At 43.4% G+C, this 22,444-nt stretch overlaps 3 protein-coding genes across 7 annotated transcripts in view; 2 read left to right on the forward strand and 1 right to left on the reverse strand.

Moving 5' to 3' along the window:
• LOC6609443 (semaphorin-2A) overlaps window positions 1-11,491 on the forward strand; it is a 45,055-nt gene extending 33,564 nt beyond the window's left edge. The window contains exons 3-16 of one of the 5 annotated variants that reach the window (XR_004361381.1): window positions 93-180; window positions 1,498-1,549; window positions 2,521-2,589; window positions 2,850-2,960; window positions 3,275-3,412; window positions 3,837-3,969; window positions 4,068-4,424; window positions 5,517-5,745; window positions 6,284-6,787; window positions 7,505-7,657; window positions 8,175-8,283; window positions 8,480-8,573; window positions 9,086-9,217; window positions 9,317-11,491. Coding sequence is in view for 2 of the 5 variants with exons in the window: in XM_032715381.1 (XP_032571272.1) it covers window positions 93-180; window positions 1,498-1,549; window positions 2,521-2,589; window positions 2,850-2,960; window positions 3,275-3,412; window positions 3,837-3,969; window positions 4,068-4,424; window positions 5,517-5,745; window positions 6,284-6,787; window positions 7,505-7,657; window positions 8,175-8,283; window positions 8,480-8,566 (2,030 nt within the window). In the remaining 3 variants the exon portion in view is untranslated. The remainder of the gene's footprint in view (window positions 1-92; window positions 181-1,497; window positions 1,550-2,520; window positions 2,590-2,849; window positions 2,961-3,274; window positions 3,413-3,836; window positions 3,970-4,067; window positions 4,425-5,516; window positions 5,746-6,283; window positions 6,788-7,504; window positions 7,658-8,174; window positions 8,284-8,479; window positions 8,574-9,085; window positions 9,218-9,316) is intronic. The other 4 variants (XR_004361380.1, XR_004361382.1, XM_032715381.1 and 1 more) reach the window with 4 other exon arrangements.
• Window positions 11,492-11,917: 426 nt separating this feature from the next.
• LOC6609446 lies at window positions 11,918-12,887 on the forward strand. Its single transcript, XM_002034095.2, has 2 exons — window positions 11,918-12,618; window positions 12,722-12,887. The coding sequence occupies exons 1-2, from the start codon at window positions 12,025-12,027 to the stop codon at window positions 12,833-12,835; spliced, it is 708 nt and encodes a 235-aa protein (XP_002034131.1). The 5' UTR covers window positions 11,918-12,024; the 3' UTR covers window positions 12,836-12,887.
• Window positions 12,888-13,556: 669 nt separating this feature from the next.
• LOC6609447 (NADP-dependent malic enzyme) lies at window positions 13,557-15,728 on the reverse strand. The gene has a single exon (XM_002034096.2). It carries the CDS (start codon window positions 15,501-15,503, stop codon window positions 13,602-13,604), a length of 1,902 nt encoding a protein of 633 aa, XP_002034132.1. The 5' UTR covers window positions 15,504-15,728; the 3' UTR covers window positions 13,557-13,601.
• Between the last annotated feature and the right edge of the window lie 6,716 nt (window positions 15,729-22,444).

The raw sequence follows: 22,444 nt of genomic DNA on the forward strand, positions 1-22,444 counted from the left end.
AGGCTTTAATTAACTGTCTCAACTTTTGTTAATCAATGTACAAAGTACACGTTGCGTATACTCAATATCGTCTCTTTCCTCATCTTTTGCAGAACATGTGCAGGACTTCAGTTGCGGGCCGCTGCACTACAAGACTTTCTACATGGATGAGCGCAACAATGCGCTGTATGTGGGTGCCATGTAAGTACATCTAGAGTTTTTGGGAAACTCGAAAATATATGAAATATTTATAAACCCTAAAGAATAAGTAACTCACGAAATCTTTTAAAATGGCTCATAAAATGAAAATGAATTTGAAAGTTACACTTTGTTTCAGTTCACTTCAGTTCACTTCAGTTGTAAGGCATTTATCTTGAAACAAGTCCATGTATTATTAACACAAATAGTTTTCAGCTGGCCGCAATAAATATTTAGGGCTTAGTGAGACCTTTTTAATGTTGAGAAATATCCCATAATTTGGGGAAACTTTCTTTTCCGGTTGCAGACAATTAGAAAGTTCCGCTTGGGGCAGCATGTGGCTCCCTACTTGGCAACCCGAACGCATTTGGGGGCTGCATATTTCATTTTTCCAGCAAGCTCTTGGCCACACTGTCGGCATACATAATTATGAATTAATGCCACCGACGAGGGGGCAAAGTCTGAAGGTTCTGGGCTCTGCAATTTGACAGGGAGCGCACCCGTCTGCTCATTTGTCTGCGGCAAGTTGAACACGGCCGCATTTTTACAGTTTTGCGGCTGCCGGGAGAGGAGTTTCGGAAAAACGCAAGGAAAATTCGGGGGTGCGCCTAAAAGCGGGCAAACAAAGTAACCAAAATTACCACTTGACTTGAGAGGCACCGATCCCAACGAACCGGCGAACCACCGGCAATCCAGCAACGACGACGACCCCACGCAACCACAGCTGGCGGCTCTCGTCAGCGATTGTGGGGCTCCTAGAGCCGGCAGGGAAATGAAGATTAATGGTCTCGCAGTTGTCGAGGGAAAGCTACCAAAAACTCTGCCAGTAACTACATAAAACACACTTTAGACCGCCGCTGCCCCTTTGCGTTTTCCTTTTGTTTTCCACGGCGCCACAAAAGTTTCGAGTGGCCGGAAAATGGCGAGAGATGTGCCGCCGTTGGGCCGCTTAAAGTTCCGTTCTGTTCTTTTCAGTTGTGTTCTGTCTGTGTGGCAGGCATTATTGCCACATTCGACGTATCAATCAATCAAGGCACACTGACTGCAATAAGTACGCTGGCAGGCCCCCTGACAGCTCAGTGCACAGCAGGTGTGTGCGGCTGACAACGATTTTTCAAGCCAGAAGAACACAGAGACGGGCACAGAAAAAATGTCAATGAGCTGAAGTTTACCGGGGCCAGACAGCTGGCAACTGGCAACTGGTGTGGCATTAACTTATCGCATGAGGGGGCACGACTCGGGGATTAACTCGAGTGCCGGGGGATGACAAAGTTTTCCTCTTTACCATGCTAATTCATTTATTTGCCCCTTCTCTTCCAGGGATCGCATATTTCGGCTCAATCTGCGCAACATCAGTCAATCGATTTGTGAGGTAAGAAATGCTGCATTTAACTAAAAATATACATATTTAAAATGTGGAGCTAAATAGAAATCTTGCTACAAAAGTATTTAGGAAGGTGCAAATTTATATAATGCTAGTCAATTTGTTGGTAGTAAAGAAACTTTTCCATAAATGAACACTTACTTAGCCTGCTTACATTTAAATATTAAAATCGATAAATTCGCGGGCCATTGATGGGAGATAAAAGAAGAAACGCCTTGAAACCCACCCTTTGCATTTCTGAGTGACCAACTTGTCACTGACAGCTCGCAATTGCTCTTTAATGATTCCATCTTCAACTATCAATATCCGCCTCTGTCCGTTCAACCGTTTTCCGCCGTTTTTTTTTTTGTCCTTGGAAGCTGCAGTCCAGGATGGAGCCCAGTGCACTATCGCCACCTCCTGAGACGTAGCAAATGCTTTTAACAGCAATTATTTGTGCTGACTTCTGGGCGAGCGGCGGGCAAAAAGGAGGGCCATTTCAAGTCGATTCCCAGCACTTAGACCTTATACGCCGGCCAAAAGGAACTGACACTTGGGGCAAGTGGAAATAAAAGTGGAAAGTGCATTCACAGAGCCACCGGATATTGTGTCTATATGTCAAGCATAAAAATTGTCAGTCGATGGCTTTTGCTTTTCCGCCATTGATTTGTGGCTTTCACTTAGGCAAAAGTATGTGCAGCAATACAAACACAGAAAGCAGATTCCTTGTCGATTCAAGTGCCGACCAAAAAAAAAATAAATAAAAAAAGGAAGAAAGAATCGAATTAAATAAACAAATGTCCAACGTGAGCCACATACACAATACAATCGGGATGAAAACGCGACATGCGGGTATACCAAAAAATTGTGGCGCGTGCTCTCAGTTGAACATGCTCCATTGCCGGGGACGCATTCCAGCACGCTTTCAATAAACTTGGCCAACATAAATTTAAACCGAATGCCATTTCTCATGCTTCCAGCGCGATGTCCTCATACTGGAGCCCACCGGATCGGATATCCTGAATTGTGTGTCAAAAGGAAAACGGGAGGTGAGTGGCTCGTCGTCAATTTCTATAACCATTAAAATCCTTTCAAAGCATGTGCAAAATTTTCTATCGATATCAACGAATTTGTGAACTTAACTCATGCCACCGTCCTTCCCACTTTATTTCCATTTGCATTTCCACAAAAACCACCATATGATTTCCTTACGGCTATTATTTTCTAACATTTATTACAATTACACAAAACAAAACAAAACAAAAAAACTACAAATCGAATGCAATTGCATTTTCTGGCGCTTGACAAGAAGGTGGAATGCCGAAATCACATAAGGGTTATCCAGCCGATGAACTTCAATGGCCAGAAGCTATATGTTTGCGGGACCAACGCCCACAATCCCAAGGATTACGTAATAAACGTAAGTACACAGAAAAGATGGATATAATGTTCCATTAAAGACTGCTTAAATAGTCAAGAAATGAATTTCAAACCTTGGGGGCATTCTGAGTCCTTTGGCATAAATTAAAAATCCTTTTTTCGCGATGTGGGAAAAAGGGGTTTTCCAGCGACTTCATCAATGTGCCTAATTGGGAATGTCAGTCAAGTTTTTGAAGTTCATTTCAGCCCAGCGGGCGACCAAAATTAAAGTCAACTAATGCGCTTTTCGTTCGTTTGCTTTTTCTCTCTCCCCAATCCACCCGCTACTGAACCACCGGCTCATTTGACCCGCAGGCAAACTTAACACATTTACCCAGATCCCAGTACGTGCCCGGCATTGGCCTGGGCATTGGCAAGTGTCCCTACGATCCTGCTGACAACTCAACCGCCGTCTATGTGGAGAACGGAAATCCCTTCGGCCTGCCCGCCCTGGTAAGTTCGACCCGAAAAGCGGAAGTGGAATAAAAGTACGGATAAAGGAAGGCGCAAATAAAAAGAAAAATGTCAATTGTAATAAAATTACAAAAGTAAAGCGGGGCCCAAAGACGAAGGAAGTTGGCAAAGTTGTGTTTGGGACGAGGCAAGAAAATTTTAAAGACGGCAAAAACAGAGAAAGGCAGCAATAAAGCAGCTCAAATTAAATTAGAGCACAAGGCACACACACACACATACACATACACATGAGCAGATGAGTTCACTCAGAGAGGGAGGCACGTGCGTACACTTTATGCGTAATTGTGTGCGTGCGTGCCCTGGCTTACTGGGCGTATGCGTGATGTTCGAGCCTTATCAACAGTTGCCCCCTTGCTAACAATGTCTGTGTCATTTCTCTCCCCCGCCTTAACCCAAAATGCAGTACGCCGGCACAAATGCCGAGTTCACCAAAGCGGATTCCGTCATATTCCGCTCGGACCTGTATAACCTGACGAATGGACGCAAGGAGGCCAACTTCAAGAGAACCGTGAAGTACGACTCCAAGCTGCTGGACAGTAAGTAGTGGTCATAAATCATATATTGTTAAGAGTACTTTTAAATGAAATTCAAATAATATGTAACAAATCTCACACATTATTCGCTTCATTTTCAGAGCCCAACTTCGTCGGCTCCTTTGAGATTGGTGAATTTGTGTACTTCTTCTTCCGCGAACATGCCGTTGAGTATATAAATTGCGGAAAAGCAGTCTACTCCCGCGTGGCTCGGGTGTGCAAGAACGACCGCGGTGGCAAGTACATGATGAGCCAGAATTGGGCCACGTATCTGAAGGCGCGGATGAACTGCAGCATCTCCAGCGAATTTCCCTTCTACTTCAACGAGATACAATCCGTCTACAAGATGCCAACGGACGATACCAAGTTCTATGCCACGTTCACAACGAATACGAATGGTCTGATTGGATCGGCTGTGTGCAGCTACGACATCCGGGATATCAATGCGGCCTTCGACGGTGAGTATTCACTGTAGATATAGGTCGGTGTCTGTGTGTGTGTGTGTGGGGTGTGTGGGATGCTCGTGTGATTTATTGCAGTGTCCATAATTCTCCGGCGGGATTCCTTTTCTCCGGCGACGGATGCGGATGGAATTACGCGCACAGGTGGAGGCCTTTCCCTGGAATTTGAGCGTTAAATGGTGCGCATTGAATTGATGGTGGCAGTCGCAAACGCCCACCCTCGCCCACTTCTTTCATGGAAACAGCCTGGCAGCTGAGTTTCTTTAACTGCAGGACCTCCGGTCCAAGTAATGAGTACAGTCAACACTCTCTGCCCAGCCCAACTTGCCCCGGAAAGTTCATTAACACCATAAAGTCGGGCTCTGGCTGCAAGTGTGGAGCGGTGCCAAGACTGACATGCAGACAATCGGGCAGACAGATCCTGCCACACAGACACTGCCACCGGGCAAAGTGGTGCAAAAAATCTGGCATACACTTAAAATTCATTACGAAAAGTTTGCGGGCATGTTGTACAGACAACGGCGAGTGTGATAAAAAAAAATGTGGAAAGCCACAGCAATTAATTATGGCCACAAACGATTATGGAGCCGCTCTCGAAGGCCAGAATGTGATTCTTAAATTGTATTCCATGCTTGCCGCGTAATCATGCTCTTGCGGGAATCTGAAAATAATAATATGCAAATATTCACAGGGAAACACTGCGAGATTTAACGAAAAAATGTGAACTTGTAGTGCAGTAGGAAAAAAAATCGTTTTCTTTTTGATTTTATTTATGTAAATGGGCTGTCTATAATATATCAAATTCTCATGTTTTTATAGCTAAGAAAGTTTATAAAAAAACTTTGTTCCGTATGTGCGGCAGAAAAAGTTTTTAAATATTACAATCCGATTGCCGCGTTGTTGCATGAACATTAAAGCACTGTTCGTGTCTCTTAAATTGTATTTTTATTTACCGACTGCGAGTGCGAGTGCCACAAATCAGCTGGCGCGCAGTACTGACACACATAAATTAAGAGCAGCATTCCCCGGCACTCAACTCCGTACTGATGCGCCCATCTCCATTCTCCGTATATTCCACTCCCCATCCAGGCAAATTCAAGGAGCAGGCCACCTCGAACAGCGCCTGGCTGCCCGTGCTGAACTCCAAAGTGCCGGAGCCACGTCCTGGCACTTGCCACAACGACACCGCCACGCTGCCGGACTCCGTACTGAATTTCATTCGCAAGCATCCGCTAATGGACAAGGCGGTCGATCATGAATTTGGCAATCCGGTCTTCTTCAAGCGGGACGTCATACTCACCAAGCTGGTGGTGGACAAGTAAGTGAGAACTGTATTCATTAGCGCCGCCAGCCAGTTGCCAGTTGACTGTCGGTCGGTCTGGCAAGGAGCCAGGAGCACGGCTACTCCGTATCCTTGTTGACATTCGTCCGACCAATGTATGTGTGCACTGACAGCAAAAAAAATCAATTCATTAAAAAAGTAATAATAATTTGCTCATAAGGAGCATGAGCCAGTAAGGCTTAACATTTCACAAAAATTGAATGAAGTTATTGCCTTGTTTATTTATCCAAAATATAACAGTTAAAAATTCAAAATGATCTAAAAGATACTTAGCAAGATACTGAGCTTCTGGCAGATTTATTTAGCTCGACATGTTAAAACTTCATTTGTTTTTCTCTCAGTGCACAGCATCCTGGGCTGGCTGTGTGCTGTCAGTTGTTCTGGCAGCGAAAAATGTTTTGTCTTGGCCGGAACTTGTGAACAAAGTGCCGCAGGATGCGTTTTCAGCTAAGCGCTTTCCACTGACGCTGCCATTCTTGTCTTCTTTTTTTCGCCTCGCTCTTTTTCGCCGCAGGATACGGATCGACAAGCTGAACCAGGAGTTCCTAGTGTACTTTGTGGCCACGACGTCTGGCCACATCTACAAGATAGTGCAGTTCATGCACTACGGCCAGCGGCACTCGAACCTAGTGGACATATTCGAGGCCTCGCCGCACAACGAACCCATCCGGGAGATGACCCTCAGCCACAAGACAGGATCCCTGTACGTGGCCACCGATCACCAGGTGAAGCAGATCGACATTGCCATGTGCGCCCGCCGCTACGACAGCTGCTTCCGCTGCGTCTCGGATCCCTACTGCGGCTGGGACAAGGACGTCAATGCCTGCCGACCCTACCAGCTGGGTCTGCTGCAGGATGTGGCCAACGAGACGTCCGGGATCTGCGACACCAGTGTGCTGCGCAAGAAGGTCACCTCCTCCTACGGCCAAACCCTGCACCTCTCCTGCTTTGTCAAAATGCCGGAAGTGCTGCGGAAGAAGCAGACACGCTGGTACCATCACTCCACCGAAAAAGGACGGTGAGTATTGCGGAATAGCATCTTTCATATAGTATTGGTACTATATATATATAAATGTATATGGCTATTAAAGATTACACAGGATTTCCACTATCTAAATAGGATCTATGTTATTTGGGGCACATTCTTTGATATCTATTGATATCTGTTTAACACTAACATTTTTTAGAAATATGATATGAGACAAATATAACACTGTTTCATGACGTGCAAGCCCATTAGTTTCAACAATAGGGAACATTTCAAACACAAATAACTTTAAAGCGCGAAGACCATCGTATTTGGAGCTATTTTTGGGGGAACCCTACACCATTCGCGCTTATCCGAATCGCAGATCTCTGGGAAAATTGAAAGCGAATAACGGCGGGGAAAATGTGTAAGCGATACGCCGCTTCATCTCACTTAGCCGCGCCAATGCTGCGGTAAATTGACACTTTAAAATGCGCTCGAAGTCTGCTTTTTGGCGTTTTCGCCGCTGCCGGTGCCCAAGTAATGGAAAAACTTTCAACTTTCCAACTGAATTGTCGACGCAGTCGAAGTTGAAGTCGAAGTCTGTGTGTCTCGCGCACACACTTTATATTGATTTTTATTGTGCGTCCTCTCAATGCGAATAGAAATTGGAAAATCCCCTGCGCTATCGCAGCAGCCATCTGAAAAGCCATCTCTCTACATCTGTCTCTATCTCTTGTCTCCCATCTCTTTTTCTCTCTGTGGCAGCTACGAGGTGCGCTACACCCCCACCAAGTACATCGACACCAACGAGGGCGGTCTGGTCCTCCTGGCGGTGAACGAGGGCGACGGCGGGCGATACGACAGCTACTTGGACGGCACCCTGCTCTGCAGCTACGGCGTCACCGTGGACGCCCACAGGTGAGTCAGCTCGGGAATCGCTAGTGAGGTGGCCAGTGGTGCCAACTGGGGCTGGCCAAGACGGGGTTGGAAATGCCAATGATAAGATACTTTGGAGAAACTAACAAATTCATGAGTTCTAATGACATATTACCAGCTTACATTAAATATAGTTGAACTATATCTTTCTAGTATAAAAACAGTAAAAATATCTACTTGTGAACTACTTCAATACAATTTATTTTATAACAAGATAGTTATAAACAATAATAAATTAGCCCTATCTTGATATCATGAATATTTGAATATTCAAATTCATTCACTTGCTTTTAGTTGTATAAAAAGTGAATGAATAGAGTCACAGAATTGATTTACCATATTCTAGGCACTTTTAACCATATTAATATTAGAATAAAGCTATGTTCGGAAAGGAAAATATCCAACTTGGCAACCCTTCCGACACGTGATTTCCCACTCCCATCTCCAAGCCTAATTTCCGCGAAATGTCAGAAACTTATTGTTCGCTTTTCCCATTCAGATGCTCGCCGCCGTCGCAGAAGCAGGACTACCAGAAAATCTACTCGCACTGGTGCAACGAGTTCGAGAAATACAAATCGGCCATGAAGCAGTGGCAGGCCAAACAGGAGGTGAGTATCCTGGGAATATATATATATATATATATATTTTGGGCTTGGGCGCCAGCTGCCGTTAATTGTTTTAATTAATTTTTCGGCGTCAGGTGCGGGGGTGCCTTTTGAGTTTTAATTATTTTGTAATTCGCTGGCAGAGATCTAAGTGTTTTTTCCCCTTCCTCTCGCTCTCTTTCGATTTGCGCCTTACTAGCAATGCGGCCTCAAGGACAAAACAGGACCAATCAGCAGCAATGGAAAGCATGTGAATGATGTGTTCAGCAACGATGCTTTGGTCTGACCCAGAAGTGAGTATCCTTGAGTCACAGAAAATAGGACAACACATGCTATCTTTGGTCCCTGCATAATCAGAGTACTGGAAAAAACATTTCTAAATCAAGAATAAGTTCTTTTAAGATGTAAGGTAAAAAATCAATAACCGAATTTTGCATTTCGAGATAAAATGAATACTTCCAAAATATGCACTGCATACGTTTAGACACTCTTTTCGAAACATTTTAAATCATTTAAATATTAAATTTACTAAAAGACAATTATTGTTTAAATTTCTAAATGAAAGTAAATATATTTTACATACATAATTTTTGAAAATCTTGATATTAGCAGTGTTTTTTCGCAGTACACCCACCCATCATCGACTGTCCCCGCATAACCAACCAGTAGTTGTAGTTCTAGCAGTAGTAGACCCTGACGAAATCTAACCAAAAATGTCCTTTGTCCATCCCCCCCGCCACCCCTCTTCGGCCGCTGCTCCTGCTGATGATGCGCCCCACAACTTGTTGTTGTTGCCGCTGCCCAGAGTACTTGTACAGCTTTGAGTTCTTGTCGTCGGCGACGGAGGGCGTGGCCAGCGCCCACCGCAAATTGTACATTTTCGTGTTCGTGCTTACCATATTTGCTCGCTTCTAAAGTTTCTAGTTAAAATGTAAATGTAAGTTGAGTGCCCATGTAAGACAACCCACACGAACCTCCCTTTCCTCCACTTTCCGATCTCACTTTCCATATATCTAAACATATTTGCTTTATTTAGGCTTATTCTGATTGCAGGCGCTGAAAAGCAGTAAGCAACCGAGAAAAATGTGAAAAACAAGTATGAAAATGGGACAAGAGCCGGGCTGAGGAAAAACTATGAGTAAAGAAAATAATTATGGAATGGAAAAACAACCACTACAAAGACTGAAATTTTTAAGCTTTTAAAATCGACAATATTTCTGATAATTTCGATGCGTTTTTTGGTCATGCTTTCGTTTCGTTTTGAGATGTTGTCAGCGTCAAACTGAATAATTTTCGACATTAACTAACTGATATACAAAGATGGAGTAAACGAGAAAAGTTACTAGCAAAAGGATCCTGCCATAAGTCAAATGGAAATTACGGTTTTACACTCACACAAAGACACACCTACAGAAGAAACTATTTCTATTTCGAGCTAAGGTTAAGCTAATCTAACGATACGGATACAGATATGGATATGGATATGGATACGCATACAGAAAGCGAAAAAAGATACAGATACAGATTGAGATACAGACACAGATGGAACTGCAACCACCTAAGTGAGAATCTGACCTAAGGCAATGTATTTACCAAGCTCATGAGGCGCAACGCAACGATTCGATTATGTTTTCCATTTGGTTCAGTTTCCGGCAACTCGTCGCTTGGCCATTTCGGGTTTGGGGTTGGGAAGATCTTAAACGAATTTGTATATTACTTAGCCATATTTGTTCGACTAAACTAGCCTAAGATATACATATACACGATTAGCAGTCCCTGTTTAGGTCATAGACAAGTACCGAACCAACTTAATACGATAGCCAAAACCAGAAACGGAAATAAAGTTTCGGAAAACAAATGACGCACAGCATGAACGGCTATATGGATATGAAACTAATTAACTTAGGGCGACTTGTACATAGAAGAGCTTTAGACGATAAGTATGAACCAGCGTTAGTTTTGATTTTTACTTGGCTCCGATTATGATTTGGAATTCTCTATTCGGCATTAACTCGCTCTTGTATAGATTGTGCGTTGGCCTAATGTTTACGATAAGCAATACATAGTTATATATGCATATGCGTAATTATAAATAAATATAGGACACATGAAGTTACTGCATTGAGACCAACATGCTCATGGTTACTTACCCGTACTTAGCGTAGGTAAGTTGGTGTGGCGCGTAATTTTTTTTTAGTAATATTGCAGAAATTCATTCTCACGAAACAAAAAGAAAAATTGAAAAAACTCAAACACGACTCGTTGCATTTAGTAAACATATTTATATCCGCGAAAACTGCCATAATAAAGCAAAAATCAAGGAAAACCCAAACGCTTCACTCAGCCCGAATCTAAAATAGGTTTGTTCAACAGAAAAATAAAATTAAATAAAAACATGGGGAATAATGGAACGAAAATCTTAAGCATTATTCTCACCCACACACACTCTAAATATTTTTCTAAGGATTTTCTCTGCAAAAGTTTTTAATGTTTTCATCTTAGGACAACAAAAGGAAAAAAATAAACATTTTAGCATTGCAAACTGGCATTGCCATTGTAAATGAACTAAACGGAAACCACAGAAAAATAACTATTAAACAACAGATATTTAAAAGCTACTAAGGCTCTGAGCTTCTAACTTTAATGGATGAAATGTTTTTGCGTTGCCTTTAGTAGTGTTTTTTTGGTTTGGACGATTATTGTAAATAATTTAAAGATTATGTGAAATGTTTTGTATGACAATCACATGATGTTGAGTAAAAAATATAACAAAAACAAAGCAAATGAGGAAATTGAATGAAAACTCTAAAAACAAATGAAAAAAACACGGAAAAAATATGAATCCAATTGCCAGTGCGCAATTAAGAATGAAAATAAATATTAATTGAGTACTTAACGAAACATTCACTGTAAAAATATTAAAACAAAGTAAATAAATATTCGCGGTAAATATATATATACATAAATAGATAAACGACTTTTACAAAGTATTCATACAATAAAAGAAGATTTGCGCTTAACCATCATTCGAATATACCAAGTTCAAGGTTCCATTTGAATCATTTCAAACGCAGATTCCCGAACTATTGAAATAATTTCGGAGAACCACAAATCAGAAAAAATGAAAGAAATTATGAAAACAAATTAGGTGTAAACACATAAAAAGTAAAATGCAGTAAATAAATGTGATAAGATTCTTTAATAAGCAAAACTGAAACTGGTGTGGACTTTTATTTCGGGAGGCGACTGTAGAAGGGGAAGCAAGGGAAACTGTTCTTAGTCGAATTCGACTTCGAATGCTCATAAAACACAGCATTTATTCATTTCGAACGAGCAATGTTTTCTGGAGAGCAGTAAGTCACAGCGATAACAAGAGAGTCTTGAAATGAACATTGTGTTTCACTAGTCGACTTTCTGATACCCTTTTACAAATATAGATTCCATTGGTAAGTAACAGTCAAAGGATTTTAAAGAGACTACTAGCGCAACCATTTCAACAAGCATTGCATTTGCTCATATATCATATAATATTAAGTTGATTAAAATTAAGAATAAAAATTATTAGACAGTTTATAAAATGTAGTATCCAATGCGACAAACGCTTCATTATAGTAGGCTAATCCAAACTTCAACGAGTAAGAGCAATACTATAACATATGCATGCCGTATACAAATTTTAATCTCATTTTCAATATTACTGTGTAGTATTAAACAAACCGCTGTACAAGTAAAAAGGCCACAAATATGAGTACTTTGAGACTGGTGCTGCAATTCCTGCTGCTCAGTTTGGTGCTGGTTTCGGGAAAGTTTCTCTATCACCGGAGATACAAATACTCCCCGGAGCTGATAGCCGAACTGAAAGACTTCGAAAAGCTGATTCCCACGGTTACCATCGACGAAGTGGTCGCCGAGCATATGATCACGGATTCCGGATTCCGCAAGGCCATTAAGTTTTTGCGCAGCTCCGATTTCAAGAGGCTGCAACAGCGCATTGAATCTCTGCCAGAAGTTGTGGATCTAATTAATTTCGTGCACCTCAATGACACGACCCAAAGAACTGTGGAGAAGTACTGGTTTCGTAATAATACATACAACAGGCTTCGCAGGTCGCTTTATCACGACCTTAGGGAGCAGATTGTCTTGGTGCTTTTCGAATCGGGTTCAGAGGTCAGACAGTTGAGTTCGTTCACCAGTTTCGTGCAGGAAATACTGACGCATTTGCCCCGTGATCGATTTGTCGCCCTGATAAATGAAAAGCGGCAGAAGAGTGCTTTATTCGCCAAGTTCTATCAGGCATTGAAAAGTGCAGAGTTCAAGGCGAAATCCGAAGCGGCATGGGTAAGATGAGATAATATAAATAAGATATTGCTTGTATGAGCTTTAAGAATGTCTTCTTTTTGGAAGTATTTTTTTAAAAATTCCTTCATTTTCCTTATTTTAGAAAACCAGCAATGTACAGAGCGTCGTTCAAGAACTCTCGCGACATTCCATCGATGCCCAGGATCTGAAAACCATTGGCTACGAAGTCATCTCGTGGGGTCCGAACATAGTGTGAGAAATTCCCTTCGAGTTAAGGCCAATAAAACTTTGCGGTGAAGCTAAAACGACTTGGGAACGGTCCAGTTCTATTGGCTAGTACAAAAACTATATGTATATGTGGCTATCCAAAACTCCAGCTGAGCTCCGTTCTGGCCAAAGGGCCAACTGATAAACGTTAGCCGGAAAGTGCAGTAAAAAACCTAAGCAAATCATTCAATATGACAAAGAGCAAACCGATACAATGCCGGGTTGCATTTCATTTTCCGTATTGATAAATGGAATGGAATATCGCTGCTTTCGCTCAGACGCACACCTGTCAAAGCCAGACGCACACACTCGTGCAATTTAATTTGTCTGCATTTTTGCTGTGGCTATGTTTCCTGCCATTTCATGGTGGTTGTTTCAATTATTTTATTGTCGTACTGCGATAGTTTCGAATGCACTCCCCCGAGAATTCTGAAACCCATCCCGAAACACCACCCACACATGCAACCGTAGACCATGTACGTGCATACGTACATACATATATGTATGTACGTAGTATATGCGAGTTTAGTCACACAGCATGAGTTGACACATGAAAATTGCATGCAATTAATTGCCCGCTGGCGTACTTGTACTCCGACTTTGGTTCGAATCGAAATCAATATGCAGACAGGGCAAACAACTGTTATTAGACATGATATGCCATGCAATTTGACCCCCAGTTACTGGCCCATAATCCCAGCCTTCAGCCCTATGGTTTAGTTCATTTAATAATGGCCTAAACGTAAGTACAGGTCCTAGATATCAAGCGTGTAGTACTTGCGGGATTCCGTGGTGGCGATACTACGGTTTTGCATGCAGTAAACGTCAACGATGTTCATTCGGTACTCCGGGTTGTACATCGAGTTCTTGATGTATTCCATTGGGTTTTCCGGCTGCGGATACAAAGTGGCCAGGCCGCGTCCAAAGGCGTACGTGAATATGGCCTCGGCAATCTGCAGGCTGATGCACTGGATCTTCCTCATCGGCGGATACACATTCCGCTTCTCCAGGTCACAGGGCCAGACCAAGCTGGCCAAACGCTCGGCGGCCACGCAGAATGCCTCATCCGGAATGGTGGTGAATCCGGCCAAGATCACGCCGCAACTTATTCCAGCTACCAAATAGCTACTAGTGCAATGACCCGGCTGATACCATTTGTTGGCATACTTCAGCGGGGGAAGCTTCGAACCCGAGATGAAGATGCAATGACCCTTCGTGTAGGAGAAGGCATCCTCCGCAGAGCACTCGGCTTGCTCTAGGGGTCTTGATAATGCAAATATCACAGGTTGATCGGCGCTCTTCTCCATGGCACGCAGGACATCGGGGGTAAAAGTATTCGGCAGTGATGACCCACCCACCAGTATGTTGGGCTTCAGCTCCTGAATGGCCTCAACCAGATCGAGGATCGGATCCCTTTGGTTGGCAAATTCCAGCAGCTCTTCCGGTATGTCCTTCCTGCCCAGTACTATCAATCCGTTGGCATCGAAGAACCAAATCTTCTCCCTGGCCTTCATTTCGATGAGACCCTCACGTTTCAGCAGGACCATACACAATCGAGCCATGCCAATGTTTATGGCTTCGGCGCCGTAGAACAGGAATACGTTGGAGGAGAAGAAGACTCTCTTCAATCGGTTGCAGACAATCACGCCGGCCAGAGCAACTGCAGCGAAGCACTGAAAGTCCACGTCCACGATGCACTGGCGTGCGCGGTACAGCTCCAATTGCTTCTTGGCCTTCTGGGCCTCAAAGTCCTTGCACAGGATCAGGGCACGTGGTCCATACTGCTGCATCACGGACAGTGTGAATTCCTCGAACAGCTGGTCGTACAGTTTCTCTGAGCAACGGCGCTCCTTCAGGCCCGTATACATCGGATCTTGCAACAGTTCCTCGTTGTTGGTGCCCACATCCAACATTACGGCCAAACAATAAGCCGGATGAATGCCGCCATAGACCACATTCTGGTGCAAGTTGGAGAACAGTATGGGCATCTCATCGACACCCAAGTCACCCACACTCAGAACAGAGGCACCATTGCTCACCAGCAGGCAGCGAACGCAGCGGTGTGGCCAATTGCACAGGATTTGCGACACGTGCCCCAGATCCTTAATGCAAATGTACAGACCCTGACCCATCGAGTGGAGCATCCTGTGGACCGTTAGCAGATCTAACGAGCCCGAGGCATCCGTCATGGGCACATAGCGATCGGGATCGGACAGCAAAAGGAAGTAGAATAGTCGCCTATTTCGACGAGACAGATAGGTCAGATATATATACTGTTGCACGTTATCGGTAAATGTCGCGAGGAGATTTTTGCAGACCTGCACCTGTTCACCCATTGTTCGCACTGCCACCGGAAGTAGTCCGTGAATGGACAGCACACGTCTTTCGTTCAGCGTGAAGGCCAGTCCCTTGTTGTAGTTGGACTGGTTGAGCATCCATAGACCATTCACCTTCGATCCGCTCAGCCGGGTGTCCATTTTCCAGAAGGTGTCCATATATCGGGGCATATAGTCGAGTATCTCGGTCTTGTCATAGTTGCTCACGCACTTTAGCTCCTTGTTCTTCTCCAAGTCTACTTCCGCCTCCTCCTTCTTTTCATCCTCCTTCATTTTCTTTTTTTCGTCCGACAGGCGGCTCATCCTGGGCGACTTCTGCATGGTGTCCTTGGGCAGGACGATGTTTTAGGCTGGGATGTGTTATTGGATATTTAGGCTCCAGCGAAAACGGGGAGGTGTCTGCGTGTGGGTTATTACTGTCCGAACAAGACCTGAACCAATACTGACTAAGATAGGGTCGCCTGCTTGTTCAACACCCGCTCATTTGCATACACTGAGCAAATAAATGTACAAAGTATTTTGCAGTGCCTTCGGGTGTCAGCATTTCTAATCAAAGGTATTCCAGAATGTCCTTATGCGGAGGGATATTATTTTAAAAATAACAGAAATAGTTCAGTTTTAAAAGTTTCATTTCAAAAGTTTGTTAGTCAAACTAATCCTATTGTAGTTGAGATTATTACAGCTTTTGAGTTAATTATCTTCTTAGCAATATGAATTATTTAAAGCTAGATTAAGTGCAATCAACATACTTTACAAATGAAAGATTTAATAATGCACGCTCGTAATGGAATCACCACTTTAAATGTAATTAATTTATATTTTCCCCCAGTGCAGCAACCCGAAACGTAGACCGAATTCTAGACCGCATCCAGCATCGTCATTCCCGCGCTTCGCCGCATCCACGTCCACATCCACATCCGCATCCACATCCAAATTCACATCCACATCCGCAGCCACATCCATCCGACCCACCGGGCATTATGCAAATTGTGTTGCGCACTTTGCGGCGACCTCAAACTCGGAGTGACATCCTAAAATGTCGCCACTTCCGCTTCGGATCTAGACCCCCATCCCTTTGCCACTCCCCTTCCCTGTGACGGACAAGTTTGTCAGAATTTTGATGCAAAATATCAACAATGTCGTGGGCTTTGGGGAGGTGAGGAGGGGTTTGGGGTAACATCAAAAGCCCGCAGACCGTGCCAAAGTCTTGGCCGCACCTTTTATGCTAAATACGCGCGACAGACAACACAGCCATTGCCATTTGTGGGCATCAGAAGTGCACTTGGCCAGCGGAATCTTAAGTGGAATGGCAACCGAGTAATATTTTTTGGCCCCAAACGGAAAGAGGGAGGGGGTTTTGAACAGAAACCGAGCTGGGGAGCATGGCTGAGCATTAAAAAACAAAAGGAACCGAATGGCCCGGCCATAAGCGGCTTAATTTCCTGGGAAAATGTCTGGATCTGGGGTTGTCCAGCCACCCAGTTGCCACCCATTCCCCTATTCACCACACCCCACTTCCACATTCCGATAAGACTAACTGGGGGGAATACAAAAATTTAAATACAGCAAAATTCCATAACTAATTGGAAGTGGAAAAGCACAATACACACTACGGACTGGAGTCCTTCCGAAATCCAATTATCTACTGAGATGCACAAAACTCTGTGGGAAAGGAAAGGAAAGCCGGCTGGTGTTGAAGGATATGTGGTTGGGCCGGAGGTTGGGGGTGGCTCTGGTGGCTTTGGTGGCTTGGGTGGGTAAATGAATGTGCATCACAAGTTCATAATGAAATCAATTTTCAATCAATCGTTCGCATTGGAAAGTAGCAGGAGCAGCAGCAGCCAGGTTGTGTTCTTCCCAGCTCTCCTGGGGGATTCGTTTGCTCCTGGCTTGTATTGGTTTATTTGACTGCCTGCTCCTTGCTCCTTCGTCCTTCTGCTTCCTGCGTCCTTGGTCCTTTGGCCAGTCGGACATTTGCACTTTTTTCTCATTTGCAGTTCCAGTGGCTTGTTTTTTTTTTATCCCTCCGCTTTCGGCCACGGATGTGCTACAAATTGAATTTCTGCCGCGGGACACATTAAGCGATCGCCTGCCTACGGCCTTTGGCATTTGAACATAAAAATTTATGCGATTCGAGCGGGATCGAAATGGGAATGGTCGGTGAATGTGGGTGTGAGTTTGGGGACTTGGGATGTGGGGATGTGGGGAGTGGGGCTGCAGGTGCAGGTCCTGCACAAAGAATGTTTATGCGTCGTTTATACCGAACAATTTGAATATTTTATGGACAAAATTCGATTTCGGCTCCCTCTCGTCCAGTACGTGCACTAAAAAAGTTTTGCATATGGAAATTGATTTCCTTTGACCATACATACCCGTAGTACCCGTGCATGCGATAGTCGATAGTCCTGCTATAAATACTTGTGCGTCCATTTCCATGTCCATGTCCAGTTTTTGGTCATTCACACGCACGCTTAGGCAATGCCAAAAACTCTGGTCAATTCGACGCTTGACAGTTGTCAGCCAAATAGAAAAAAGGCAAATATACGCCGAGAGCAAACAAAAAAGAACAAAAGTAATTTGCACCTCTACGAAAAAGTTGCGAGACCTGGCAATTTATATGCACCACGTGGCGCTTTTTTAGAGACCCACTAGCTCACAAAATGCACAAAAAAAAATGGTTATTTCAAATTATTAACCAAAAAAGAATACAAATAAAAATATATTAGAAACTAATTGAAAATATATATTACATATATATTATATGATTCATTTTAGGTAATGACTTTATGAATAGTCTTCAAAGTGTGGCATATATACTTGATAATATTTATATTTATTTCCATAAACTTATTAAGTAAACTTCTATTATCTATCTTAATTTTAATGCCATTTAATATTGAATCAGCTATAATTTTCTCTCCGTGTGTTTGCACACAAACAAAAGCTGGCCGGCATCTTATTATCGAAATGGTCGAAATCGGTAAAATTTTTACTTTGAAAACTTTAGCAGGCCACAAATCAAATCGAATAAACTCCATATGGATTTAGTCGCATTTCCAGCTAAAATATTCGCCAACCTAATACAGGCAAAAAAAAAAAAAAAAAACAGAAAAAAGTGGGAGGAGAAAAAAGTGGTAAGCCCTTGGGAAAATTGTTGCAGTTTATCAAATGTTTTCGCATCGCATGTCGTGGCCAGTGCATTTTGGCATTTTTATTGAAATTCCCATTTATCCAGCGCTCTGGGCATTTAATGAATGTGTCACACTATTTCACAATTTCGGCATTAACAATTTGGATAATTTATGGGCCTCGACGGGTTGGCAGTCGCAAGCGTTGGCTTAAAGTCTGGCGCTTAAATCATTTAACTAAAATGCGAAATTGAAATGCTCCTGGCGCAACACTCAAATAAATGTCACATGACTGTCGCTGCTGCTGCTCCTGTTTGCCTTTGGGCCCCCAGGACTCGCACCAAACGGCTCAAAGTGAAAAGTCTTAAATAAAAAATTTATAAGCTTAATAAAAGCGATGCAGCAAACTCCGATGCTCGGCGCGCAGTGCTGCGAATTTCTGTCGATTCCTTGTTGTTCCTATATATGTATATATATATATATATATGTGTGTGTGTATATAAACATATACGCAGCACACACGACAAACTTTCAAATTGGGAGCTACGTGCGTCAAAGCCAAAAAGCCCAACTTTATATCGCGCTATATGCCCGCTTTTCCCAACCTCCTTTCCCATTTTTACCCCTGCTTTTACTTTGGCAACTTCAAAAGACTTTTAGCTTATTTTTTAAGTCCCCTCTTTCTTTTCGATGCTGCTGCTACCGCTTCTGCTTCTGCTATTTTATTTCATTTTATTTTATTTTATATACTTCTTTTGGCCAAGTTTCCGCTGCAACCGAGTGGCCGGCTATCGTTGCCTATTTAGACGGAATTTAGTGTTTATTTGGTTTATATCGGAAGTCCCAATGCCCGCGCCATAAATATTGCGGGTGAAAGCAGGAAAGGCGAGTGCAGGCTGAATTATGTAATTAACTTGTTGCACGCTTGCAAAATGGAGAGCGAAAACTATTCGCAATCTGGGCAAAACTAATCGCATGTATCCGGCAAATAATTCCGCCGCAAACGGAGCCGCATTAGTGGCGAATTAAAGGACCCATAAACACGGAATCAGCGCATGCCAAGCGCTTCCAAGGAGCCAAGTCCGCATAAAAATTGTTAACGGAAGCGAAAATTAATTAAGCCACAGGCCAAGGGCAAAGCACGCACTGCCACGCGATGGAAGGGGTTGGGGAAAATCAGGGGGCGGGGGGTTGAGTTGGCTGTGGCGGTGGCAAGCGGTGGAAATCGGTCATCTGAGGCTGCGGCGCTTGTCGTGGAAAATATTGAACGCCTGCCTGCGCTCTGGAGACCGAAACGCGCTTTTAGACGTGCTCAAATATTTGCCAAACGTGTCAAAAGCGCCGGAACACTCTGCTCTCCACTTCGAAGGACCTGACCGGACCGTACTGGGATGGCATGGAATGGCATGGGGGCATCCCCAGTTATCCACTTTGGCATAGCCCACTACCACCGAAAATAGCGAAAACCCCAATTGATTGAAGGTTGCGCAGGCGGGGGCAGCAGTCAGCAGTCATCAGTCGCCGATGATCTGTGTGTAAGGACATAATTTCTGTTTTTGTTACGGTTTACTGACATCCTTCGCTGGGACAGGAGATGGAAATCAAAGCCAAGCCCGAAATATTGATTGACAAGTGACGGTGGGACAAGCGCGGATAAAGCGCATATCGATTGATCTGTCCGTCTATAAATAACCAATATCGTAATCAAAACGTCACGGTGCGGGGAAAAATGTCACAGATAAATAGGCATTTATTAAAGTTAGCTACCGCGCAAGAAAATAAATCAATTAATGCAATTGGTGGTGGAGTTTAAGTAGCATGAACTCTGTTATTCATATGCATCACAAAGCATATGAATAATAATGAACTCTTCCTTATTTTGACATTATTAAATTTACTGACATTTACTTAACTTACTAGAGGCAATTATGTAAGATTGAAAGAGCATTGGTATTCGACTGTATCTATGTATCTTTATCTTGCTTTAAGTATCTTACTAAACTGCTGACGTTTCGATTTCGGGGACATGTACCCAATTAAACAACGCTTTTTGCGACGTGCAACAAAAGTGGAAGCCAAGCTGGCAAACGAAAACATTAAGTGTGAAACAGATTACAAGGCGCCCAAAATAAAAGAGGCATGCGGCTGCTCCAGCTGCTGAATGTGGCAAGAAGTTTTGGGGACAGGCCGCCGCCCGGCAAGGAATCGGGCCTAGACAAGTTAATTTATGGCAGTCAGTGAACCATCCCAGATACTACAGGCAACGTCTGCTGATGCCACAACTCAAAGTGCTCCCTGCAGCCCGGTTGGCTCCCCTCCATTTTCCTTGGGCCTTCCCACCATGCAATCCCTGCAATCGGATTTACCACTTTGCCCCGCCACTCTTCCCTGCTCCACGATTTTATTTCATTTTTTGTTTTTTGTTTTCCTGCGCTGCGGCTGTTTGTGCGAAAACTTTTGCTAATTTGCGGTAATGTTAATGCTGAACTTTGCACAAAATTAGTCAAGTTCTTGGCGCGGCCAAGTCGACTTGGCGCTGCGGATTAAGCGCCATGTTACGCCAAAAGTGTTAAGTTGGAAATAAATGTTGACACTTGCGGTAAAGCGGCGCTCTTATGCCGCAACATAAACAAAGGGCGCCTGGCCAAGAAAATCACTTTAAAACACATGGCGTCGGGGGGCTAAAGCCAGGCAGCATGAAATTAACTGGCCTCCGCGTCCTGCCAGGATGCACTGCACCCTTGCCCATATACCCATACCCATCGTCCTCTGCGACGGCCCCAGGTGCGTGTGTACCGCTGACTTCGCCGGACTGCAGTTAATTAAGTCGCCGCCAACTTGGGCCGAAGCCACCTTTATGGCAGCTGAGGTATGCCAGGAGCTCGCTGAAGTATTCTGGTTGGGCCAAAATTAATTTATAAGTTCGGTCCGCTCGACACACTTGGGAAAAACTCTATTAAAGTGGCTAGGATATATACATATATGTGCAATTTAGCAGATAAATACGTTAGCTCTTAAAATGGCATTGTCTTTTAAATCGGTTTTTATTGCCTTAAATTTGGAAAAACATTCTGTGCCTAATAAATTTAAAACAGCATTTATCGTTTACAAAGCCTCTTTAAGCCAATTAACATTTTAGCCAGCAAAACATTTTATCAGCAAGGAATTTGGGATTTTAAGGGATGATTAAAAAATCAAAAATAATACATAAATTAACTTAACATGAAATAGTTAAGCGATAATAAAGATATGTGCTTTCCTGTGAATGCTTATTGAATTGTACTGATTTATATTTATTCATGCAACTTTTCACTAGCTCAGGTGGAGCATATTGGATTAGATCACGATCACATGGTCTCGACTAATTAAACAATTATGAGCGACTTAAATCGAATTAGCTGCAATTTCTCGGAGTGCAGGATAACTGGCATGGCCAATTGTTTACGGCTCCCACCGACAAACCGACACCGGCAAAGTTTGAGCCCTCGAAACTTTGCGCTCCAAATTCATAAAGTGTCATACGTTACGGTGGAGTCGGTGGAGTGCCTTAGTCTGGGCCAAGTTTTAATCAAGTTGGCGGCTTAGTCAAATAATTTATGTAAAAAATTGCGGTGCAACTAAAGTTCGGCCGGCTGACGTTGACGACGATGGGATACAATTATGGTTTGTAGGCAGAACAATTTACAGGCTGCGGCTGTTGGGATGGGATGGTTGTAATAAATCAAGCCAAGTGAATAAATCATATCTGAAAACGCGTTGCGACGAGTGTGGAGAGTGTGTCACAGTTGACACATACGGCAAACGGCGACGACGACATGAAATAATGACATGAAAATTGACAATTTTATTCCTACTTAACTTGCTGAATGAGCAAATGAATACATCAGCCGGAATGTGAGTGTGCGGGCACATATGCATGTATTCACATATTTTATGCACAGTTTGACAAGCGAGCGAGCTGGAAACGAGACCTGAATGGGCGCCTGAATGAGCGATTGACTGACTGACTGGCTGACTGGCTGGTTGGCTGAATGACAAAATGACTGAGTGACACACACACACACAGTGACTAACCGGGTGACATTCCCGCCAGCTGTCAAAGTGTGAGTAGTATCACACTCAAACACCCGCTAA

This window comes from Drosophila sechellia, chromosome 2R (assembly GCF_004382195.2).
Source record: "Drosophila sechellia strain sech25 chromosome 2R, ASM438219v1, whole genome shotgun sequence".
NCBI classification, from domain to species: domain Eukaryota; kingdom Metazoa; phylum Arthropoda; class Insecta; order Diptera; family Drosophilidae; genus Drosophila; species Drosophila sechellia.